This window comes from Cryptomeria japonica, chromosome 3 (assembly GCF_030272615.1).
Source record: "Cryptomeria japonica chromosome 3, Sugi_1.0, whole genome shotgun sequence".
NCBI lineage: Eukaryota > Viridiplantae > Streptophyta > Pinopsida > Cupressales > Cupressaceae > Cryptomeria > Cryptomeria japonica.
In genome coordinates this window covers 592,891,045-592,918,625 of record NC_081407.1, presented here as the reverse complement: position 1 = coordinate 592,918,625, position 27,581 = coordinate 592,891,045, and the positions used below count along the sequence as shown (strand labels likewise).

Genomic DNA, 27,581 nt, shown 5'->3' with positions numbered 1-27,581 from the left:
TGCCCAAGATGGACTAACATATGGTCAGAGGATCTTTACAATTACAATTGCTGAAAAGAAAACTCGACACCAAGCATGTGCTTCCAAACCCAGGGTGGGAATGGAGCTACCATATGGCGGAGATGCTAAGAACTTAGAAATGGAATTAAATGTAAATAACAAGCGTGAAATGAAAATGAGAAGAAATGCTGCCAGTACTACTGTTCAGCTTACAATATGATAGTAAATGCTTGCCAAGATCATAGGATTAAGACTATACAATGTTGTAACAATATAGAAGGATCTCCCGGGCTTAACAAAAATGATAAGTCCAAGAAATTCTACTCAAGGATCAATCTTAATATTCTGATTTATGACAGACCTGCACGTGAAATGCTTAATCAGCAATACATGGAATCACTAAAATGCTCATTACTCTCTCAATACTAGTCCGAATGACCCAAAACCAAAAGCAATGGCTTCCTATGAAGAAGGCGACCCAACCAATACCAAGAAATCTGACATTAACCCAACAGATTATTTATCACGAACCCCAAGGCAATTCCTAGCAGTGACGCCAGGCAAGAATGCGATTCTTCTCTATAAAATAAAACACTTCATATTAGAATCTGCAAATTTGCACAAAGGAGCGCCCAACCAAAACAAGAGGAAATATGCAATACCCAGAATGAATATGTTTTTATTTTGAAATATATGAGTGAAACTACAAATCTTCCCTGCTAATCGCGACTCCTGAAAATGAAATGAAATGCAAATAACTGAACTTCAAGCACAACTCAAGCTACAATGCAATCCCCACTACAAACTCTCACAACTACACTAAATCACCACTAGTTGCTATCTTTCAAGCAAGAAGCAATGCCAAGGCTAGGAGGCATTCATTCCTTGAAGCAACCCCAATACCATTCCGGCAGAGTAACATTACAGTAGACATAAGATGCCAAATGAAGGGAAGAGGCCTCCATTTATAAGCTTAACAAGGGATCTCTAGAGGCTTCTAGAAAGTGCACCCTAATTTCACATTTGAATTTTCCTCCAAGAGATGGCGCCACTTTTAAAAGCTTAATTAACCTTTATTTTAATTCACTTCTCTTCATAAAGTTGGCACCCCTTTTCATAAGCAAGATTTTAGACCTTAGGAAATATTAAATCCCTTCCATGATGCGTCCACCCTTGAAGACCACCTTTTAAAACAACTTGAAGTGATGAAGCTAGGCCAAGGGGTCAACTTTAAAATATAACATTAAAACATAACATTATTTAAATGAAATGAACTTATCTCTCCAAAAACATCCCAAGGCCAAAAGTGACGAAGCCAACTGAACCAACTGAAGAAGAGAACCAACTGTGTTGAAATAATCAGGACCACTGCCAGAAATAGAATTTACTAAAAATAGTAAATTCCAAAAAGTGCTCGAAACGCAAAGCCAGACATACCATTGCAAAGCCCTTGAAAACCCAGAAAGAATCCACGATCCAAACTCTAATTCATGAGCAACAACAAACTCCAAAATTGGAAACCCTAATTTCATCCATTGAGTAGCCTACGGGTCTCCGAAATAGGCCATCTGCCAACTGAAACATTACACTTGAGAAGGGGACATTACAGGGCAATAAGCTTTTTTCACCACATTCACTACTATTTGAGAGTCCCCTTTGATTTCTATTTCTATTACTTGCTTTATATGCCGCTTGAATATCTACTCTTAGGGCTTATGTAAGGACTTCCATAATTTCAAAATAACATAATTCACAAAATTACATATAAGCAAGCATACATCAATATACCGTGTCTAGATATACAAGATCAGAATTGAGAAATTATATTTAACATAAAGGTGGAGTACATAAGGATTAGTACATAAGCTAATATCAGAACACAAGGAACATATTCATTTATACTGGACCACAAGATCAATTACAAAGAATACATAGGGGTCAAATCATGAAGACCACCATGACGGGAACTTTGACATCTATCTCGCTTGAGCACCTTATGGGCGAGAACATTGCCAGAGCGCGTATCCGCCCTACCATGGAGTAGTTACACTTACCTAGAAAGATTCCCGACCCAGCACGAGGGAGTCTAATCATGCAATTCCATCTCAATCACATTTGTCCCAACAGGTAAGCATACCAAGAATTATCTAAAAATAGAACATTGGAAATAACCATTGCTAAAATTAGACATGAGCATCCTATGTGATTCTGAAGCAAATCCTCACATTTCAATTGGTGATTCCTCTTGACAAATACCAAAACTCCAACTACCATGGATCTATCCACGAGAAGACAAATAATTCTTAGGGTTTTGTCAACACTGGAAACTCAAAGTGCAAACCTTATAATGATTGTTGCAATCAGAAAAATACAAAAGATTGCCTAAGTTTTGAAAAGGCTTAAAACTGGAAAGTTGAAATCTTTGAATGAAAATATTTAATATGATAAACCCTTGAATTTGAAACCCTGACTGTTTGTGACTGAAAAATATGTTTGAGACTTCTTTCATTGTATGCTGAAGATTTAACTGTTCCAGCTGATGACAAATGCTTGAAATCAGACGTATGAATATTGCCAAAATGCAGAACTGCTGTTATATGCAATCTGGAACATTGTTTTTGCTGCTGTAATAGGTTGAACAGCCCTGTCTAACTGTTATGAATACTGCATTTGTTTTGTTTTTCTCTGCTGATGGATGTAACAGAGGTATTATAAAATTATCAAAGCTTGCCATCATGCATAATCAAAGTGTTTTAAATGACTGCGCACTCTTGCTTTCACTGTTTGAAGATGCTTAAACTCTGTCATAGGCAACTAGAACTCTGCTGCAACCACTCATCCTGCCTTAAAACATATCAGGCACCTCATAACGACAAGTTAAAGTTGCCAAACAATTTAACCTAGGTGTTTTTTTCTCTGGGTCTTGCCATTAACATGCTGCCTTTCACTTCCCAGGTGCACTTTATAGCCATATTTGTCAATTCTTTTATGGAGGTAGGGCTTTCAAGCAATCATGCCAACTTCTCACTTATCTAAGCTCATTTAAACTACTTTTTATGGTGCCGGTAGAACTTTGTTATGGCTTAACCACTACAGATGTGCATCCAAGCCTCATCAAGCAGTTTATTTGACACTTAGGTGGAACTTATAGTCATTTTTGCCTCAAATGTCCAATAATTAGATGGTTCAACCTTCTCTAAAGTGCACTGTGAGGAAAAGTTGACCTTCCACCTTTAAGTTGCTGAGCAGGATTTTAGGCAGAACTTGACAATACTATTGCCTCTTTTTCACAATGAAAACATGGTAGATTCTCATCAGGCAGACGCCTACTCATATACCGCGATTACTTAAAATTGGGCAGAACAATTTCATGTTTTTGCCAACAAAAACCATCTTTTAAGTTGGGTGGGGTTTTCAATCACATTCACCACATCATAAATCCTTTGCAGAGAATTACTATGGTTCGGTCACTGAAAAAAGTGTCACATCTTTTACAAATGTTGTTGGGTGGAGGTCTTGTTTGCTACTGCCACTTCTTATGGCTTATAGGTGGAAATTTCATAAGATTCAACTAACATTTAAAAATTGAGTGGAATTATTTTTCACATAAGCCCAAAGTGGGAATTTTTTCACTTTTGCCAAGTTAGCATCTAGGTGGAAGTTTCCAAGGGTTAGGCTATAAAGAAAGTGATCCCATGCTTACATCTGCCACTTTTAACTTATTTAAGGAAGAAAAACTCATCAAATAAACCCATTTTCCCTGTTTTCTTTGCTGATGCCTTTCCATGTTTGAAGTTGATCATTATTCTTTGTTTGACTTAGGTGACCACCATCATCCTGCAAAAGTTGTTAGTTGAAGAATAAAGACCATAACATGATAACCTTGTAAATTAACTGGGTCAACCATGAATTTAACTGGATCAGCACAAATGACGATCAATTTGATGATAAATAAGCAAAAGGTAAGTATGTGCATTGGGCTTTTATATGGGTTCAACACTAAGAATTAATTAGCATGGGGGAAGGGCATTGATATTGGAAATCCTCCGCTTTTGGATTTTCACTCTTTGGCCTCTTTCCCTAATGACAAAGTTTTTGTGTGCATGTAAAAGTTATTGTTCCTTTTCCACAGTAGCAAATGCTAAGTGGTACTTGTGTACTTTGTGTGAGATTATCTTGTGATTTACTAATTTATGTAAATAGTTGTAGCTAACTGAATACTCATGGAAAATAGTCATTGAAGTAATGGCTTGAGTATTAAAATACTCTAATTTTTGAAAAATCCCACAAAACAAAAATATAGAAATAATGAAACACAATGGAACCACTCACTACACAATTGTAATTGCTATGATAACTAAATGGTATCATACATCTGAAAAGATTAGATTGGATAGTGAAATGATATCATGATTGAGGGTCAAGTTAACAACAATCAATCACAAGTTATTTAGAGTGCACAAAAATTATAGAAACAAAAGTTTACTTGAGTTTTTTCTTTTCCTTATTTTTGTAGAAATACATCTATAAATAAATAGTTACAAAACAATAGACTCCAAAATCTGATTGTTACTCAGAAATTTATTAGATCTATTATTTGGTAGAATATGCAAATTGTTGGTTGAAAATTTTGTACACTTGGGGAAATATACAAAATTGTGGTTTCAACCACAGCACACGAGTAAAAACTCTCCTAATTAAGGGAAAGCTCCCCCTATCTAACTAAAACTGAAATAAAAACAGGATTTTACAACAGTCTTCCTTCTTTCTTCAAGAAAGACAATATCCTTTTCTCTTCATAGAAAAGGATAGCGATTGAATATGAACAGCAGTAACTACTTTCAAGTGAAATGAGAGAAAGGAAATGAAGTTTCCTGAAAGCGCAAAGACTTCCCTCACTTCCTTCGGGACGGGACAACAATATCAAGCTCAAAGACTTGACTATTGGAAATCCTATCTACCCTTTGCTATACTAAATTTTACAATGAATAAAAGACAACGGCTCAAAGACTGGAATAATCTATTCTTTCAACACAAAGACAAGAACTAATGCAAGCTCAAAGACTTGTTGCTCCTTCAGGAGATTTTCCTATTTTAATTAATCTTCTCTACTTGCAGCTCAAAGACTTCAAATCAGATTGGACTAAGCTCTTTTAGAAACACTTTGCATAGAAGAAATAAAAAGATTCAAACTCAAACATGTAGCTCAAAGACTCAAAACTTGAGTAATCCTTCTTTATCATTCTTCAAAACCTTAAATTCACATACATAAGCTCAAAGACTTCTTGCTGAAAATTTGGCAGAGTTTTTGCTTGCTTTCCAAAAGATATCAAATACAATAGACCCCTCAAGTTTTTATAGAAGAGGGGCCTTGAGAAAAAGGTGGGAGGATCCTAACTAACTTGAGAGATTCTCTCAACCACCTAGACTCATTCAATAACTAACTGAGACTTCATTCACTAACTAAGAGTTACTCCAACTAAATAAGACTTATTCCAACTACAGTCCTAATTGGACACAACTTGTAGTTGCCTTACATGTAATTACAAAAGTGCAAGTAATGTGTAACTTGCATTTTACAAAAAATACTTTTACATGTAACTTGCCAAAACTAAATTACAACTAAAGATTACAAAAGAGGGAAAATTCAATTAAGTGTTGAAAAACACTTAAATTGCATTTTGTGAAGACACAAATCTTTGAAATTTTTGGATGCTCGCTTGTAGTTCATTGGGGTTCGGTTCATGGGTGTTCTTGGCAACAACCATAGTCTTCACAATAGTGTCATGACAGCGTGTTGACGTGTATTTTGTACACTATCAAACACAGAATAAAATACCCAAGGGTACCTTATCCTCTCTTGAGTAAAGTCTCTGAATGCTGAAGATATGGCAAAAAGGATCAATCAGGATGACTTCAAGGTTTTTCGTTGTAGGATCTCTACGTGTGGATAAGCTCTCTGTGGTATGATGTGATTTGCTGGAATCACAAGGGGACTTACACTTGATGACTGAACTTCTGATTTGCTTTGAATGTTGCTGGAACACAGGATTTTACCTCCTTAGATTTGAAAAAAGGAAAAAAGACGAGGGCGAGGAAAGAATCTAATCTTAACACTAAGAATGTAAGAGCAATGAATGATCTTTGATGGAATTCTAACTAAGTCTTGTTTTGACATCTCGGGACCATCTCCACAAGGTTAGTGCGATCTTTGAAGGAAAGCTTTATGATGTTCAAATCATCACTGCAGGCATAGACACCATCAGGTTGATGCATATCAATGAAGAAGCGACAATTGAAGTTAAGCTTAAGCTGAATGATTCCAGTTGACTACACAAGGCAAGTTTGCAATCAACAAACTGCTAGTAGTATGGATATACGAATTCCACCATCAATCAAGCACATTTCTTCCATTCATCTAAGAACATGAAATCAAATATGAGAAGTATAGAGACCATGCAAATTGTCGAATCGACCCATAAATTTCACCATTTCTTCAATGAAGTTACAAGTCTTTTACAACAACATCTTGGCAACAATCTTTGCCTTCTCTCTCTACTCTACTCTAATTGCTATTCTATCAACTAGCTAATCACCTTCTAACTACTCTCTATCTATCTTCTATTAACTGCTTCTAACTGCTTTCTATCTATTGCCTTTAGAAATGAAATGTCAGGGCTTATATAGTGCCCTCAATACAATTCGATGGCTTAGATCAATTCGAGATCAATGGCCAAGATTTTACAATGAAAACCCTAATTAGGGTTTGTTACAACCATTTTATAACATTTAATGCTTGACCAATGAAATAATTGTATTGCTTGGACACATGTCCTCTCTAGAAAAATCGACCAATGGATAGCCGGGGTAGGTACATTGAAGTTTGTGCCACCTTCCATGAGTTAGGTACATTGAATTTGGACATGCTGAGGTGGATCAATTTGACTGGAGGAGTGATGACTGGGATGCCACCTCATTTGACACTTGGTTGATACTCAATTTGGTAATGTTGAGAAGTTAGCTTTAATTAATTCTTCTGGAACTATTTGCTTCTTCAACGAACCCTTTGCTCTGACTTCTTGTGTCCTTGATTTGCAGGATGATGATGTACCTCGCCTTGTAATGTTGGATTGGAAGAGGTCGCCCTTATCCTGATGATGCTGGATCGAAGAAGGTCGTCCTTGTCGATGCTAGACTGGAGGAGGTCGCCCTTGTCCTTGCTTGATCGTCCTTGGAGGAGACCGTCCTTGATCTGGCTTGATTTTCCAACTCCGGGATCTCCATTTGATGCCTACACAAAATATTAAAGTTAGTCTTTTGAGCATCAAACCTTAAAGTATGAAATTAAGACCTTTCAAAGGTAAAACTTAAGATATTAATTTGAAAAAGTCATGATAAATCAAGAATTACACATTTTCAAATTAATAATGAATGGAAATTGGATTTTCAAGACTTAGATTTTACAAAATTGCAATGGGATCACAATAAGTCTTGAATAAGAACTTCAAAAATGATTCTTCATACCTCCCTTTGAGTATTTAAGTACCAAACCTTGAAAAATGAAGGAAGAAGACCGGATTTTGTTGGGAAAGATTTATAGCCATCTCTTGGATGAAGTACGCCTCCTTTAGCCTTCAAAATAATTTCACCTTCCACTAGCCTTCAATATGAATTTCGCCCTCCTTAGTCTCCATACTCAGTAGAAATTCGCTCCACTCCAGCTAGATTTCGCACCTTCTTTTTGCTCTCCAAATTCGCACTTGAAAGGATGATTGAATGATTTGAATTGTGAAAAAAAACACCTCCAATATATAGAGCGCTCACCTTCCACTTACCCATGAGGCCGACCTAGCAAATAAAAGGTGAAATAATAAAACCACCAAGAAGAAGGCAGACTTGATAAAATAGATAAAAATAATACCTCAAGCGCTCCATTTTCAATTTTAATTTAATAAAAATTAATTTTAAATGCCTTTCTAATAGGAATTCGATTTTCTAAGGCTCAAAATTAATTTATTAAATGCCATGCGCCTTTATTAAATGCCAATTTAATTTAAATTTTTTCAAATATTTCGAAGTTGGTAATTTTGGCATTTCATGCGATTTGGAGGATATCAACGTTGGGATATGGCAAAAAAATAATGAATGCCAATGACTTCGCTCTGGTCCCTGGGAGAGGGACAGGAGCGCTTTTCTCAATCTAGGCCTTGCATTCCTCATTTTCACGCTCAAAACTTCATCTAGGCATTTTAAAATGACTTTTTTGATTGGAGCTTTGAGTTTAATTTCACTTGATTTCTAGGAGGAAAGTGCCTTTAGGATTTTTCGCCCTGGACCCTGGGTGAGGGACAGGAGCACTTTTTCGCTTTTGTCCTCAATCCTTCATCTTTCATTTGTCGATTCTCGTTGTGGAGTAAGCAATGATCTCTTTCACTTGTTCCATGCATGCTTAACTCGTTTTTTGCAAGGCAAAATAAGCTCTCCCAAGATTTTCGCCCTGGTCCTCTAGTGAAGGACAGGAGCGCTTTTTGTATTTTAGCCCAAGATTGTCAAGTTTTCGAGTCAAACCTTTGTTCATCATGATTTAGAAGACCTTTCCAATCTTGCTCAAATTTGCCCTAGCATAATCTCGGAGGGAAATTGTTGATTTTATAAAAAATCGCCCTGGTCCTTCAGTGAGGGACAGGAGCACTTTTGAGTCTATTGCACAAATTCTTGATCACATCAACTTCAAATTACCCTCCAGGCGTAGAATATCACATTTCACTACTTCTTGAGTCTAGGAAACAAAAATAGCATCTTCAAAATGCAAGGTAAATGGGCATATTTGGAAATTTCGCCCTGGTCCCTTGGAGAGGGACAGAAGCACTTTTGCCAATTGTCGTCAAAATTCGCAACTCTTGCATCTCAATTCCACCTCGAAGCATTTTAAACATCATTTCAAATTTGCGCCTTGGCCTAGATTTGTCCAAAATTGGAGAGAAAGGCTAGATAACATGTTTTTCGCGCTAGTCCCTTGGAGAGGGACAGGAGCACTTTTTCAACTTCAAGCTTATCCGTCCTTTGCTAGCTTCCCAAATTATCTTCAATGGGCTAATCATGTCCTCTTCCATTCATTTCAATCACAAACTTGCCTTGTCTTTGCAAGAGATTTACACTTTTTAGAAAATCGCTCTGGACCCTTGGAGAGGGACAGGAGCACTTTTGGAAAATCGCTCTGGTCCCTTGGAGAGGGACAGGAGCACTTTTTACATCTTGGCATACTTCTTTGTTCTTTAAACCTCTCAATTGCGTCTAAGGCATAAAACATCATTCGTCCTTCCCATCCAAGTCAAGTTTTGCCATAAAATATCAAACAAAGAGGAGAAACCTGAAAAAGCGCCATGGTTCTTCAGTGAGAGACAGGAGCACTTTTTGTCATTTGGGTTGATTTACTCCTTTGTGAACCGCTTAAATTATATTCAATGGACAAAACATGCTTCCCTTGACCTCTTCAAATCGTAAAATCACTTTAATCTTGCAAAAATAGTGCAATTTTGAAATTCAAGCTTCGGTCCTTCAGTGAGGGACAGGAGCACTTTTTGCCTTCTAAGCCAAATTGTCTCACTTTTCACCTCGAAATTCCTTTGCTAGGGAAGATTTCATCTTACTTCACGCTATGAATAAGAGTTAATGTCCAAAAAAGGTCTAAAATTGTGCATATAAAGAAAAGTGCTCTGGTCCTTTAGTGAGGGACAGGAGCACTTTTTACCTTCTAGGCAAAAACTTCATCATTTCTTTGTTTTTAATCAAGTCTGGATGTTCTATCACGTTCATTTCGTCGTCCACCACGCCGTTGATGTCTCAATTTAGCCAAACAAGGTCAGAAATGACTCCAATAAGCCTTTTTCGCCTAGGACCCTTGGTGAGGGACAGGAGCGCTTCGCCTTGGTCCCTTGGAGAGGGACAGAAGCGAAATGCGCTCTGGATCCTTAGTGAAGGACAGAAGCAAAATTTGACATTTTGAACTCTCTATCAGGATAATTTTTATGGAATATAACATTTAAGTATAAGTTCTTTCAGGATGTTTGAGAGTGGTTTCAGACCTCTAGGAGTTATATTGCAAAATCTAGTTTTTTTAGGTTTTTCAGTTTCCAGACTTAGTCAAATTTCAGGATCAGGACTTTCAGACTTAGCCAAATTTCAGGATCAGGACTTTCAGACTTAGCCAAAATTTCAGGATCAGGACATCACTCAAGCCGGACTTGCTATCCATGTGATCCCCTTGGCGACACTCAAAATGCAAAGGCCAACGAACAAAACCCTAAAAGACCTAAAAAAAAACCCTAAAAAGCAGGGGTCCCCATTTGCAATGGGGTGATGTGTGAAAACGTCACAACACAGCGAAGGAGCGCAGAATTGTTTTTATCCAGGATAGACTTGATTTCATGCAGAAAGGCTTGGTGTTTCATCAATGCTTGAATTGAAGCGGCCGAGAATTGTTCGCTCCTCCATTCATTATGAATCCTCATCTGTAAATCAGCAAGAACTTCTTCTTCTAGAATCAGCTTTCCATCCTGACTTACTATGTTGCAAGAGGCCCTTTCACAATGTGAGACAATATCTCGGAAAACTTCACCCCGGAATCTCCTTGCATCACCGATCTCCTCAATGAGGGATTTAAGAACAAGGGTCTTGTTTTCCAGGAGTTCTTCAAATTCCAAGTACATGACCCTGGAAGAGATGATGGTGTGCTCTTGTAGAACACTCAGCTGTTGTTGGGGCATGGTACGCTAGATTGTCAAACTTTCTTCAACACTTTCCAGATTCTTTTTGAAAGTATTAGAAGTTTGATCCAGTTTCTCCTCAACAGTCTCCAACTTAGACATTATTTGAAAAATGTCTTTCATTACTTGTACACATTGATCATGAAGTTGATCAACCCAGGAATCCAGTGCTTGTACTTTTTGAGCAGCCCTTCCACTCCACGAATTGATCCTTGGGAATCAGAGGAACCTATGGAGTTACTCCCTTCAGCAGCAGGTTTTGTAATTTTATGAATGGCTGCCATAAGCTGTCGGTTTTCCTCTTCTAGCTTGTCTTTCTTTGCTAGAAGATCATCACACTTTTGCACCATTGAAGCAACAGAAAACTCAGCATCATGTTTAATGACCTCATGCGTTTGCTTGCCCAACTCTATCCTTGTAACCTTATAATCAGCAGCTGACATTTCATCAAGTGGCTTATCTGCAATAGGTTCCATAATTTCAGCTACCTTCATCTTGTTACTGTCAACAGTTACTCTGGAGATAGTCTTGGCCTTCTTAGCAACTTTGGGTCTGGACTATTTGAGTTGCTGGTAATCAAAGGCATCAGGTGAGATTTCTTGTTTCTTCCTTTTCAGGGTAAAAGAACTAAGCCATGGAGGCAAAGTCATCAACTCCCCTCCAGTAACAGCCGTAGGCAAAGGAGAAGCAATTTCTGTTTGAATCACCGTGGTCATCCTGGGAGGAATATCTGTTTGGACAATGACCACGGTTTGCTCAGTTACCAATGGACATGAAGATTGCCTCATGAATTCTTCAAAACCAGAAGTGGAAGTATCAATTTCTGATAATTGGATGCAAGTAGGAATATTCTCAAGAACTTTCGACACACTCTCTTGTTGATGATTAGGAGATGGCTCGTATGTTGAAATGGGAATAGCATTCTGAGGAGACTCATCCACAAGCAAATCAGGAGGAGAAAGAGGCATATCAATGGAAACTAGTGGAATGATCTCATGAGGCGAGTCTAAAACTGGAGACTTAGGAGCATCATCAGATTGCTGCCCCTCATTTGGATTATCCAGATCAATTACCTGAACATGGAATCATGATTTTTCCTTCCCACGAACAGTTGTCTCCTCAAGAGGAAGCACTACTGCACGACTGACACGCAACTTGATCCTTGTACCCGAAGACGAAGCACCCTCCTTGTTGTCAATCTGAATCTCAGACTTCCATCCAAGAGGCCCCGTAGAATCATCTTCTTTACCAACCTTGATTTTTATAAGTCTAACAGCATTACTTTTCAGCCATGCGTTGGTGTTGGCCAAGATAGGCTGAAATCTGTCAAGGATGGATATGCACTCCTTGTGTGACCATTGGATCAAAAGAAGTGGAGCTTCCTCAACCCTCCATGAAGTGTATTCAGGATCAAGTATATGCCCGTAATCAGTCATCCCTTGTGGGATATCCACCAAGTTCAAATCAACAATTTGCTCAACAGTGAGCCTGCAGTAATCCATCTTCAGAACTTCGGCTTCTGTGCGGAGATCTACCCAAATGTCTGCAATGCGATGAACATGCACAAAGGATTTCTTGATCTTCTCCTTCATACCCCTATAATCAAAATCAGCTCTAGGTTTAAACCTTTTGAGCTTGATTTCTTGCAATTCAGTCTCCATGGTTTTAGTCTTCACAGATGTGACAAGGGAGTACCGGCCAATTTTCAATGGGTTTGTGGTAGAGATCCCCATTCCAACCTTGTGCCTAGCAGACTGAAAAGTGTGAATAGCCATGATCTGTTTTCCCAATTCCATAAGAATGATCTTATCAGTTGGGTATCTGGGAAGCATGTATGGCTGACCACCATAGCATCCGATCCTTATATAGGTGAAGGTGGGAAACTGCAGAAACAAACAACCATACTCGCACGCCTTATCCCATGCCTCATCTGATACTCCCTTGTTCCTGAGATTTCTATCAAACTGACACATGAAATATCCGAAGAATGCATCTTGGACTCTTCTGAAATGTAGTCTGTTGGGTCTTAATGGCAACTGGTCATAATATTCCCAAACTGGTATGATCACCCTTGGTAGAAAGACCTGGAAAGTGTCTAAGTGATGCTGCCAAATATACCAAATATGAATTCATGAAAAAGGTCATGGTGGTAGGAATTGTTGCAAGTTGTTCGCACAAGGCATCGCTGATGACTTCTCCCCATGAAATGTGATGAGACTGTCGTATGAACATAATGAACCGGTACATCCATGGCTCACAGACATTGGAATGCTCAAGGCCCATCATCCTGCTGAGAAGAGTGATGGTGTCTCCTATCTCCCATTTGAAATCGCAGTGGTACAACTTCGCCCACCTTGAGAAGGAGGCTCGTGGCTCTTGGATCCACCTATTGATGTGTCGCTTGCAATTTTTTTCCCTCTTCACATAATACTCCGTTGCACTTTCTTTGGAAATTTCCATATAAACAGGTGCAGGAGGTATTCTGAAGACCTTCTCGATCATATCTGCATCAAGACGAATTATAGCTTCGCCATCATCATTTTTGATGACTCTTGACTCTTTGTCTTAATGATGGGCACATGCAAGAACGAACTCGGGTTCTAGGGCAGCCACCGGGAAAGATGATGCATGGTGAATATGGCTGTCCAACAGCCGCTGCAAGTTATTATCTTGTGGATCTTCTACCCTTTTGACGAATTCTGACATATCAACGTGCCCTCGTGTCTCTGATGCAATCCAAAGGAGAAGAAACCTGGGAAGTTGTAACTTCATTCTGGTATTTGTCATATTTGTATTTCATCTTCTTTGGAGCTGGAGATGTCGGCAAATCTAACATTGATTGTGAACCTGGAATACTGTGATGAAGACTTAAAAGAGTTAAGGCAACATCATAGTCAGCTGCAAATATCATTCTTCCTTCTCCAAATGGGTAAAACTTTGATTCTTGAACTTTACGATTTTGTGAGAGGAAGAGGGGAAATATGTAGAAATGGGAAAATCTTGACTTTGACCAATTTCAGATCTTGGGAGAATTTTCGCAAGTATACAAGTTGGAAAGGACATACATGCAATCGGGGTTTTAAAACCCGAATACAAGTACACTTGTAAATTCACAAATGGAGAAATGGACGAAAAATGATATTTTGACTTGCGGAAAATGACGGAAATGGAAAGTACGGATATGGGAAACATGGATGGATAGAAATGGGAAAATCCGAGAAAGTCATTTTCATGAAAATGGGAAGAACTCTTCAACATGTAATCCGGTTTTCAAAACCCGAATTTGCAAGCGAACTTGTAATCGAGATTAAAAATCTCGAAACAAGTAAAGAGGGAATTTTGGGAAGAACAATGCAATTCGAAAATTGCATACCAAGGGGAAACCGATTTTTGGGGGAAGAACAACACATGCCAAAAATGCAACTAAGAAAGAAAACTAAGAGAGCAAGAAAATAACAAAAAGCAGGAAAGAAAGGAAAGAGAACATACCTTTCTTGAAAATGCAAATGCTTCTCCAAAAATGCAACCAATTTTTGGAAAGAAGAAGGAAAACCAATTAATAGAAGCAATCCGTAATGCCAAACCCTTAATACGTTTTTGCAAAAATGCCCCAAATTGATAAATGTAACAGCAATCCCAAATTTGGAGGACCAAAATGCCAATGAGAGAGCACACCCAAGAGGATTGGAACAAAACGCCTAAGGAGGAGTAGAAGAAATGGTGACAAGTGTTTGCAAAACGTAGCCAAAGGAATCACGTGGAGAAAAACGTGGCCACCATTTGCATCTTCAATGACATCATTAAATAGCTTAAAACTCCTCACAAACTCCACGCCTAGGTGAGAGAGGGCAAAACGTTTTAGGAGATTGCAGCTTGTTGGAGATTTAATCAACCAAAATGTGGCATTAAAGAAAAACGTGATTGCTGATCTAGGGCGAAAAACCAGTTAATGCAACCTCCATATGGCTTGAAAGGTGTCCAAGAATGCATGAGAATAGGATGCAAGCCAAAACGCCTTCCTCCTCCAACAATTTCTCCACAAAAATTGCTTCGAAATGGTCAAAAACCGTTTTTCCCTGTATTTCAGGTTTTTTGGAATAAAAGACAAGTTCGATTTTACACAAGGGAATGAAAATCGGGCTTTTGGGAGAGAAAAACAAGTTTCAATTTCACTTTTTCCACTTACAAGGCAAAATCGGGATTTTTAAGACAAATAGCAAGTTTAAAATTCACTTTTTCACTTACCAAGCCAAAATCGGGATTTTTTAGACAAATGACAAGTTTAAAATTGTCAAAAATGCACTTGCAAGGCAAAATCGGGTTTTTTTAAGAGAGGAATACAAGTTTTAATTACTTGTAAAAGGGAAATAAAATCCCTACAACAAGTTAGAAATACTTGCACATATGTAATGGGGATTTAAAATCCTTATTACATGGTTTTTAGACCAATTTGCAAGTTTACTTGTAATTGAGCCAAAAAATCTCTATTTTAACTAAACAAGACTAAAAACAATGAAAAAGATAAAAACAACAAAGGGGAAATTTAAAACAAATTACAAGTAACATCTTTTAAATAAAAGTGCACATGTAATAAGTCAAAAATTCCCCTACAAAGACCAAAACAATGAATATCATTAAAACTTGCAGTTTGAAGAAAATTCTCCACCTGTAGTCAGGATTTTAAAACCCGAAATTGAAGGAAAGACATAGCAAACGAACCCAGAATTTGACGAAATTTGAAACGCAATTCGAGGATGGACTGAGGATTAAGCCAATCCAAGGATTAGTCAAAATTTTGCCTCGAGAAGCGTGCCATAGAGTAAATTTTTTCATTTTTTTCACAAAAATTTCATGTATTGGTCCTTCATTTTTTAAAACAAAAATGAGGACAACAACTAGCTCTGACTAGGGAATTCTTTCATTTATCCTTCAAGATTGTGAAAGAAAAGAATCCAGAACTCTAAGTGCCTTCCTCTTATCCATTGAGTCACAGAGTCAAACAAAGCAAAAACAAACAAACAAAAGATGCAAAACAAACAAGAGAAAGACATTATTTACAAGAAGTTACCTCGAATCTTCATTCAAAGTAATGCTTCAAATGCTGACCATTATAAGGTAGCGCAAATGGTGTACCATCATGATAAGCCAAGATAAAACTATCTTCTCCAGCAACACGGTGAATAGTGAAAGGTCCTCGCTAAAGAGAATCAAATTTGCCATGTAAACCTTTCGGTTCCCTTCGCTTATCGCAAAGCAAAACACGATCACCAACTTGGAATCCTTTTTGCTTTGCTTTCTTATCAAAAAGAACTTTGACTTGATGCTGGTGCTGAGCAATTCGGTCTACCACTTGTGTTCTTTGTTCTTCCAGCTGAGAAAGATACATGATCCTTTTGTCTAAAGCATTCTCATAAGTTTGATCTTCAATTGCTTTAGCCAACTTGAGAGCAGGAAGTTTCAAAGTGATGGGTATTTCTGCATTGATCCCATAGAGAAGCTGAAATGGTGACATACCAATAGCCCTTTTGGGTGTAATTCTGTCCGCCCATAAAGCATCAAAAAGAGCCTTATGCCAGGACCTTTGATTTTCCTCCACAAGCTTGCGAATAATAGTAATCAAATTCTTGTTACTAGATTCCGCCTGACCATTACCTTGGGGATAATAATCGGATGAATGAGTTAACAAGATATTATACTCAAAGCAAAATTGTGAAATTTCAGAGGAAGAAAAGGTGGCTGCATTGTCAGTCACGATTTTGAATGGAACACCAAACCTAGAAATAATATTCTCCTTAAGGAATCTGCATACTATCTCAGAAGTAGCGCTCTTTACCGGTATTGCTTCCACCCACTTGGTGAAATAATCAGTAGCTGTAAGGACCTATGAATGACCTGCGCTTGAAGAAGGATCGATCTGTCATGTCCCCTCTTTAGCTCTGTCTAGCAGAGACATGTGAGTCAGCTTATTTTGGGGTCTTGTAGGTTGACAGTGGTGGATAGAGACTCAGTGAGGATATTCAATGTTTGGGATTTGGTATTCTAGCAGTAGTGGACCAGTTTGGAGTAGTTCCTTAATTTTAGGAGGCATTTCCTTCTTTTGTGGAGGCTATTCCTACTATTTAGGAGGATTTGACAGTACCTAGGGTTGGGTTACCATGAGACTATTCCTTGGGTTCAGTTTCAGGAGATTTGGGTATGTTTCCTAGCTTCTAGGAGCATCCCTAGATTTTAGGGACAAGATTGTTCGAGGATCCATGATTTCCGACAACAGTCACAGACAGGTGGCAGGCTCCGTTTCAGACTTGTGAAGTCAGATGAGCATTATACGGCTATTTGGGATATATTTTTAATACTTCCTAAGTTAGCGTCTTATTAATTAAATAAAGCTATTTATATAACTAATTGGAGTAATAAGGGGATTTTGGCTTCTTCTCGTCAGGCAGGCATATGTGTTATAGCTCGTTGGAAAGGTCTTGAATTATTATAACTTATTTTCATCATCTAGAGACCTTCTGGCACCTTGAATTTTGTTATTTGACGAAAGGGGTGTTTTTCCTATACATAAAGGCCTTTTTAATTAAGAATATGCCATTATTTAATAAAGGTAAAAGCATATTCTCCCTTTAGGGTTCGAGTAGCTTTGAGAGGGAGATAAAAGGAGATGTTGGCTCATTATTTTATTATCTTTTTACATCTTCAAACTTGGCATTTGTGAATTTGCTCTGAGGAGCGATTTCTAGAGAACTGGAACGCAAACCCCAGGGCTTGGATATTGGGACGCAAACCCCAATAGAAGGTTTCAGCAGCTTCATTTGGTTTTAGACTTTGATTGGAGTGCAAGTTCAGCATTGGAAGAGCTTTGGCTTTGGACGTTGGGTATATTGCTTGGCACGTGGGGGTTCCTTGGCTGCCTGGATGTGACTGCAGCAGCCGTACGGCTTCCTTCCAATTGGCACGTGGGTTGCTAATTGGTATTCATCAGCCATCTCTTTTCATTGTGCGTGGATGGTCTTTCTTGCAGCCGGCAACATTATTTTGGCTGGTAGATACTTTGCTGGCATATCATTTATGTATTTTGCTTGGTACGATTTGTAGCTATTCTGGATTGGTTGAATATTATATTATTGCACATTATTTTCCAACCTATTTCATATTTGCTGCTGTTGTTATTCATTGTTTACCTATATCTGGAAAAATACAAACAAAAACAAAAGACACAACCTTTCTGCAACTTCTGTCTCTCTCTGAAAGATCATTTAATAAACAGGAAGAATTTATTTTAAAACAAATAATTAAAAATTACAGCCTGTCAGCTTAAAAGATCTATCAGGGATCTTTCATGATCACACCAATGAAATCAATGCCCCACTTTCGGAAAGGCTCTTCAACAATAACCGGCTTCAATGGTAATGTTGCAAGCTTTGGTTTGCCTACAAATTGCTGACAATGTACACACTTACGCACCCACCGGAAAGCATCTTGAAAGAGTGTAGGCCAATAATACTTTGCTCTCAAAATTTTGTGAGCGGTCACTGGCGCAGAAAAAATGTCCACCACAAGCCTTGTCATGGAAAGATTCCAGCAATTTGGTTTGTTGTGCTTTGTCAACACAACGGAGGAAAGCACCGTCAATTGCTCTTTTGTACAAACCAGTATCCCATAATACAAAGTTCGCAGCTTTCAACTTGACACTTCGTTTTTCTTTGAACGACAAATGTTGTGGACATTCACCATAAGTCAAGAAAAATGCTATATTAGAATACCATTCATCGGTAGTACTGACAAACGATACCTTGGGAAGGTCTTCAGAATCATCCAATTCTCGCTCCTCTGGAATACCTTCTGCCATCAGCTGACAGAGTCCTCTTCCTCGAACAAGCTTTGTAGGCTTAATTTCCAAGTCATACTCTTGGATTTTAGCAATCCAATTTCCTCTCTTTGTGCCAAACTCCCGTTGTGTTAAGATAGATTTGACTAATGTATCAGGAACTAACACAACGGTATGAGAATTCAAGATGTAAAAACGGAAGTTTTTAACTGCTTTAACAACTGCATAGGCATTCTTCTCAATAGAGGAATATTTGAGTTCATGAGACTTCAAAGGACAACTCATGAAAGCGATAGGAGATTCAATCCCTTTCAATCCCTTCTGAATTTTTCTGCATCAGAATAGCTGACAGAGTATGCTCGGAAGCATAACTATACATGATAATCTCCTTGGTGTAATTGGGACAAACCAACATGGATGCATGAGCAATTGCATCTTTGATTTCATTGAATGCTGCTTTTCCTTCAGAATTCCAATGGAAAGCGGACTTTCCTTTCATCATATCCACAATATGACAAGTCTTTTCTGCAAAGTCAGGAATGAATCTTCGCAGGAAATTTACCTTACCAAAGAAGGAATGAACAACAATCTTGTTGGATGGCAAAGGGAGATTCTGAATAGATTTAACCCTTTCAGGATCAACTTTTATACCTTCCTTGGAAACAATATGACCAAGAAGTTTTCCCTCCGTCACCCCAAAAAGTGACTTCTTGGGATTGAGAGAGATGACGTGCTTACGACATCTTTCAAGTACATCTTGTAAATGAAAAAGATGATTCTCACGATCTTTAGAAAAAACAGTAAGATCATCAAGATACACTACAATATACCTTCCCACAGTACCACAGAAAGCCAAGTCCATAGCTCGTTGGAAAGTAGCCCCTGCATTGATCAACCCAAAAGGCATTCTATGGTATGCAAATGTACCCCATGGAGTAGTAAATGCAGTCTTATGTTGATCAGGTTCACTAACCTCAATCTGATTGTATCCCGAAAATCCATCTAGCATAGATAGCATCTCGGAACCAATCACCGTTTGCAAAACTTGATCCATGATTGGCAATGGATAATTATCCTTGAGTGATAGCTGATTAAGATTTCTAAAATCAACACAAATACGTATTTCTCCATTCTTCTTACGCACTGGCACTATATTCGCCAACCATGTTGAATGATGGATGGGAAAGATAATCCGAGCATCAAGCATTTTTTGAACTTCAGAAAGAATGGTACCTGAAATCTTCGGATTATACTGGCGTTGCTTCTGTCTGAAGGGTTCTGCGCCAAGCTTGAGAGGAATGTCATGCTGCACTTCCTTGGGTTGAAAGGATTTTAGATCATCATATGAGTATGCCAATTGCCAAGACATCACGGTATTGGCGCAAAAGCTGAATAAACTGATCTCTCTCATCTGAAGTGCAGTTATTGCCAATATTGACAAATTTTGGATCTTCATTTGATCCAATATTATATTTCTCATATCCCATAGGAGAATCAACACTTTCTTGTTGTCGTCTCTTGATATAACGATCATGTTGATCGAAATTTTTTTCAAGAGAAACCAACCCCTTGGGAATTTTATTTCCTTTCAGCTAAAGAATATTTTCATCTGATTCAGATGATGTTTCAGACATTGAATGTGAAGACGAAGAAGTAGGAGAATTACTTCCTTCAAAATACAAGTTGTTGAAACCATCCTCAGCTTGCAAGAAATTATTGATCTGCCTCAGGAAGCGTGCCATAGAGTAAAAATTTTCATTTTTTCACAAAAATTTCATGTAGTGGTCCTTCATTTATTGAAAACAAAATTGAGGACAACACAAAGTCACCTCACTTTTACGCCCTATACTCAAGCTATAGCTACACACACACACTCTTCCTAGCTTAGCTTATGGACCCTTTGTCAGTTTCTCTCTTTCAATTGGCACTCACTCACTGCATTGTAAGCTTACATCACTTATCCAATTTCTCTCTTATGAATGCCCAAGGGTTTTTCTCAAAGATCCGAAGTTCACTAACTTACACTTGGGCTGATTGTTATTTCTGGTTATTGTCTATTACAGAGAGGATAACAATTGCTTGGGAATATGGATGGATTCATCAACCAGTTACAAACTTGTCAGCCCATGTATTATAAATTCTGTCATCTTTGAATTAAACTCCGCATCATTGAAATGTAGTCTGGTAGATCTTGAATCTTGATACATGTCCTTGTCTTTAATTGACACTTATTCAGAGTTGATATTAACATGTTTCACTCAAGCCTCGTCTTAAAAATTTGGGTCTTTCGTGTAGAACATGAGATTGTAGGTGAAGATGTTTTCGATTCTGAAAACTGAAAAGGCACATGACAAGCATTCCTGAAAGAAATTGAGAGAACTTCTTGTGATATGGAACTCATCAAAATACAGAATTTGGTTTCTGCAAATTGAGCAATTTTGATACATTTTTTTACTTTTTTGGATCTCTTTGGAGTATTTTTTGGATAAACTTACCCTACAGAAAAGAGGGATGACTCAGGGAAAATCCTTATCTTTCCATCAATCTCACTCTTCTGAATGTAACTAATGGTAGAGAAGCTACAATTTTAGCAGGTGCCTTGAACTGCCACCTCATTCGTTGCTGATCATTCTAAATTCTATTTTCAGAATCATTAAATAGAGACGTGTTTTCTTTACATCCCATCTTCCTTCTTTTGAAGCTATTACTGAAAGGTTATTGCTAATCTGTAAGTGATTGAAGGTGGAAAGCTCATGTATTCTCACCATCCTTATCCATGCTTTTAGGAAACCGAAAATTTCAAATGGATAACATAATCATCTATGATCCTCATTGTATACTATTATTCTTTCATTGCATTGATTGCTCCAGGAATGCCACAACTTGTAGAACTCTTGGTATAATGGGACTTAGAGATAGTGTGATAATCTGGTTTCTTAACTTGGATATTTAAGAGCTAACCTCCTTTTTTTCATGCTTTTTCTTTAGTCATACAATTATATTACAGTATGTCATCATGTATTTCTTGTATTGAAATTTGAGATACAAATTTACACCCAACAAAAAGAAAACGATGAGTTTCTACATCTTGTTGAAGTAGGGTTAGAATGGGAACACATTATGTAGATACTATGTATGCTTCTGCTTTAGATATAAAATCCAATTCCAGGTTGTTGTCAATTTATTGATTTGTTAATGCTAAATATAAATAGCAGACTTGTATGCAATCTATTACACATTTCCTAGGTATGTGGTAGCAAGTACTTTTTTATGATGCAATTGGTGATGGAAACTGTGATGTAACAAGTCTGTAGGTCTGTATGCTAGGTTTGACAGTGGTGTCCAAATGTATTGCTAGTTGTTTTAGGTGTTGAATTGTAGCTTGTTTATTTGGTGGTTTTTCTAAATTAACAACCAGTGAAGCATGCAATTTTTTCCATTTCCCTCTGATTATTGTTATAAATTTTTACTCACACAAAAAGAATCTGAATGATTACTCTACTTTTGCAGACTATTCGCACAGATCCTGATCTAGCAAACTTGAGATCTTCAGAAAAGTTCAAACCTTTACTGGACAAGTATGATGAACCATTTATTAATGAGAATGCTATCAATGCTATCAAAAACCTATTTGGCTTCAACAAAAAGTGATCTGTATAGCCAACAATATCTTTTTCTCAATTAATCATGCTGATAGGTCCTGGCTTTTCAAAAAGTGGGAGTTGGCATTGTTGTTGCATCTAGCAACAAAATCCACAAAAGCAATATCAAATTGTAATTGTTTGTAGTATATATGACAATAAGAAACTAAAGATTGTGTTGCACTCATAACATCATTGCATAAATCATAATGATTTTCAGTTCTGATTCATGCACCGTCTTTGATCCTTATTTTTCTTGTCTTGTGCAAATGCTTCTAAGCATGCCCTCTTAAGACGTCAGTCTTTAATGAGCTGTTTGGAACAGGAAAATACTATGGGAAATTTTTTTATCATGATTGGGATTTTCCTTATTGTCTTCTAGTTTAATTATAAAACTGAAATACCTATAGAACAAATCCCTGAGGATAATTTCAGCAATTCCATTGAAACTGCAACTCATCCCTGCACTTTTACCTATGTTAAAGTTGATTATAATATTAGTCTACAAGTTCCCTTGTCATAGATTTAAACATATCTTAAAAGCAACAAAAACTTATCAAAACCCTAGATACAGAAATTATTGTTGTTTTTGAGGATCGACTTTAGTTTCTTCACTATATGACATATTATGTATCTGTTTGTCTGCTTTTCCTTTTGCTATATCTGCGCCACCCCAAAGTATTATCTGGTTTATTTATATGCAATTATTGATCGCCATTTATAATAGGAAAGGCAAGGTCGATATTGATTATGTTAATCGTGTTATCAGGTATGTGTGGTTATAACATCCATTGTAATTGGAAACTGTGTTTGTGTGCATCAACGGATATGGATCTGTAACACCTGTTGTAACGGATGATACATTATTTCACTATATGTTCTTGCATATTTATGATATTTTTAAAAACTATTATTGTTGATTGTGTAGTGGGAGTTGGAATTGGTTCTCCCATCTGCTAAGAAAAAGATGAGGGAAACAGTAACATGACACCATTACAGCAGAGGCCACTATGATTTTCATTAATGCTAGAGAGTGAGTGCTAAATATTACCTCTTCCTATCTATACATCCAAACTACTTGTAAGGGAAAAGTTGTGTTATCAAAATGGCTATCGATGCATCTCAGTAGTTTGAAAGAGAAAATGTCATTTTCAATTAACCACTTAAATCAGCTGTCTAGTGAAACAAGATTTTTTTTTGAATTACTTAATATTGTCAAAATTTTATGACCATTTAAACATCGAATCCAAGAAAAATTGAATCTCAAGAAGGAAGTCTTGAAAGGTTATGAATAGGAGATAACTGCTTTGGAGAAGATCATAACATGGGCCTTCACAATTTTTTTAGGGTAGGTATTACAGAAATAAAGCACAAAAAAGATAATTAAGATATTTAGTAAATGAATAAGCATGGGAAACTTTCTTATAAAGGATTACAGTCACAAGAGAGAACCCACGTTATTAATGTGGTATAAATAAAAAGAACACACTTAAACGAAATAAAACATATAGGTTATTAAAGCTTACAATTAATAACTAATTGATCATTACTATTCAATATAAACTTTAACACCCTCCTTTTATGATCAATCTACAAACTACACAAAGCTCATTTAAAAAAATTACAATTTGCTAGGATCCAAAACAGTTTGGTCCTCTTTGGACAATATTGCAACATGATAGATCCATCTTCTCTAAGTTACTCGATAAAGTGACAAATGTGTTTCAACATACTTGGTACACTTGTGAAAGATTGAATTCTTGGCAAGTTTGAGCACCCCTTGATTGCCATAGAACAAGATTGTTGGCTTTGTTTGTGGTGTCTTTATGTTTGAAAGCATCCTCTCAAGATAAACTACCTCACATGCTTCTTTTATGGCTCTTCGATATCAAGCTTCAGTTGAGGAAAAATCTATAAATGTTGCTTCTTGCTGGTCCATGTGACTGCATCGGTGCCAACATTGAAAACATATTTAGAAGTGGATGCTTTATCATCCATAAACCTTTCCCAATTTGAATTTGTAAAATTATATAGGCTAGGATTTTTGCTTCTACCGCACAAAATGCCAATGTCAAGTGTCCATTTCACATATCTAACACCCTCTTTGTTGTAGTCTAATGTTCATGTCGACATTTTTTGCTATCTTGCCAAAATGTCATATAGAACTGCTTTAGGAGGTTTTTTCGATGAAGTATTGTAAGTCATATTTCACAAAGTCCTTCCTTTTGAAGACTTAAGTGCGTAAGAGAAACAATTTAAATGTTTATTCATGATTATTTTTCAATGCTAGTCACCTTCCAATGGAGGGAAAATGAAAAAGCGCTCTAGTTTTGTTTCATCTTTCCTTTTTGTAATAACCCACCAAAATTGATTCAACAAAAATTGAGTATTCTTTTTTTTTTTTTTTTTTTAATGTAATCATTATGTTTTATTCAACTGCATACTTTGGGCATCCATCCATTTAGGATTAGGCATTCATCCATTCGAGATGAGCATCAAACCATACGGGTTAGGCAATTGTCCATACGGGACATAAGATTCCATCTATCCGATACGGGATAGGCATCTACCCATACGGGGTAGGCATCTATCCAAACGGGATAGGAGATGCTTTGGCCAGAGACTTAGACTCATCGGGACCATTCGGGTCCTGAGTCACTCACTAAGTACTACACTCTTCTAACAAGAGTGCACCGAGGTTGCCATCCTTAGGAGTAGTTAAAATAATACAAGCTTGAATTCCGCCTCGGAATTTGGCTTAAAGCCTCGGGAAGTCAAGCGAATCCATATGGGATTCCTTTCGAGTATGCATTGAATTACTTTTTCAATTTAATTATCTTATCTCTCAATTAGGATTCTTACTCAACCAAGCCTAGACCCCACCCACGAACGCCTGAGTACGAGGGACAACTCCGTCCCAAGATTGCCTACATACCCGCTTCGGCACGGGATCAAGGCGTAAAGTATGTAGTTCTATTTTCTATTCTATGGTTTGATGTAAACTGATTTGTGGGTACGCAACCCTTTCTAGGGTCAGTGTCCCAGATAGTTTCTTTGCGGTTGCTACCCACAATGGTAGCACTTAAGTGAAGGCTCAAGATGGCCTATTGCTTGTGGCCTAAAAAAAAAAATAAGTAGATCCTAATACTTATCATGAGCGTCACCCAATTGCAAACCACCAATATCCCTTCAAGATTAAAAAGAAATCAATTTCATGAGAGCATTTAACTTGACCATCCCTAAAAGGGGTTTACTATGGTTTATCTCAACAGATGTGAAAATCATTTAAAAGTTATCTTATTAAATTATCGATCCAAGGGGGATTACCCGCCCCTTGGATTTTAACTTCCAAGTGACGCTTATTACTCCTCGACGATTTATAAGAACGATGCCACAGACGTCGTTAATGCAGCTTTATTAGGCGTTAAGTGCAGTAGTTCAACACGATGACATTACTCGTAAGCGTGACCCAGAGGCACTGTATATACCGAACGCTGCTAGTTTTGGTTTTCCAACTTCCTTTGTTTAGTTTCTAACTAAGAGCTTATGAACATCATGCTTGAAATATAATTATGAAATGGATGTACATAATTTAAATTTTAAATACTATTTGAAAAAGAGAAATATCACTATTCTACAATTAAATGAATAAATATATGTATTGGCATGGTAATGATAATTGTGAACTTACGAATAATTGCATGAAGATAAGGAATACGAAATAATAATAATGCAATGCAAAAGTAACGTCATTTACATACAAAATGCAGAAATGTTTTCTCGTATCGCGAGACTAATTAATTATAAGGTTACAAATTCCCCATGAGTGATTAGTTTATAATTTTTTTGAAATTTTTGGGTCAAATCGAAATAATAATAAGACTTACTTGTTTTCAAAATCATGGATCAAATAATCCAATAATTCCCTAAAGGAATTGAAACAATACTTTGAATTCAAACTTTTTGCTAATTTTAAGAAAAATAAATTTAACTAAACAATTGTATAAAGTAAAAAAAAAAATTAACTTAAATTTAACTTAAACGATATATATATAAAAAAATAATTTAAATTTTTAATAAAAAAATGATTTTAAAAAGTTTTATCGAATTTATTCATTAGCAATGAATTGCTTTTAAGTGTAGTAATTAGGGGAAGGTGCAGACCACGGGTCCCATCATCCCCTGCGGTCCTGCATGCGCAGGCCCGTAGGGAATGAGGGGGCCGCGTGGTCCCCTCCACTCCCCTGCAGCCACTTGCAGTGACCGCAGGGTAGTGGGGGGTACCATTAACCCCGCGGTTTTCAAAACCGCCGCCTTGTGCAATCTCGTTTTCGGAAATCGTGCAACATAAATGCGGTACGCTATGGCGTTAGTATTAATATATTAACATTGGAATATATATATATATATATATATATATATATATTCTAATTTTTTTTTAATTTAAATAGGTACAGAAAGTAGATTTTTGATAAAAGGATAAAAAAATACTGAAGTAAACAATAAGGATTCATTCACGGGGTGAATAATCCAGGAAGTTACAGATAAACAATCCAGGAAGATGAAAGATGGATGATTATGCTGGGAAGTGTAATCTCATAAAATCTACAGAGATAAACTTTTATTTTCAGAGATAAACAATCCAGATACAATATTTGTTTCCAGCCATGAAGATAAATGAATTATGTTGGTAAATGCAAGCTCATAAAGTGTGTTTTTTTTTTTAATTTTCAATCTAAAACCTACAGAGATAAATTTATATTTTGCTTCTTCACAGAGAGTTATTCAAAGAGATAGAAAGAATTAATCATACAGATTTAAATATTACAGGGAGAAATTTAGAATAATCGCAGTAAAATCTCAAACCAGACACAGAGGAAATAATCACAGCGAAATCTCTTTAAAGGATGAGATTCAGATAAACAATAACCAGAGAGATGATTCTAGAGAAAATAAAGATGGTTCTAATTTAGTTCTTCAGCAAGAATCAATCTAAAACTTAATAAGAAATTTTTTTAAACGATTTAACCTAATTCCTATCAAAAATTTGAAATATATGGATGTAACTTCTTAAACAATGGATCTAATGGATCTAATTCTTATCAAGAATTTGAAAATAGATGAATCTAATTCTCATCGAAATTTGAAACAAATGATTCTAATTTCTTAAACAATTTAATCTACTCCTTATCAAAAATTTGAAACTAATGGATCTAATTCTTATCAAGAAGCTGAAAATAAATGAATTTATTTCTCATCAAAATTTGAAACAAAAGATTTTAATTTCTTAAACAATTTAATCTACTCTAATTTGCAGCAAGAATAATTTGCATGAAAAAAAAAACT

The 27,581-nt window shown here is 36.9% G+C and overlaps 1 protein-coding gene across 1 annotated transcript in view; it reads left to right on the top strand.

The window, feature by feature from the left end:
• LOC131078619 (protein MET1, chloroplastic) overlaps positions 1-22,465 on the top strand; it is a 201,854-nt gene extending 179,389 nt beyond the window's left edge. Inside the window, exon 7 of the mRNA XM_058016367.2 lies at positions 22,105-22,465. Within this exon, the coding sequence (XP_057872350.2) occupies positions 22,105-22,245 (141 nt within the window). The 3' untranslated portion in view covers positions 22,246-22,465. The remainder of the gene's footprint in view (positions 1-22,104) is intronic.
• The last annotated feature ends 5,116 nt before the right edge of the window (positions 22,466-27,581 follow it).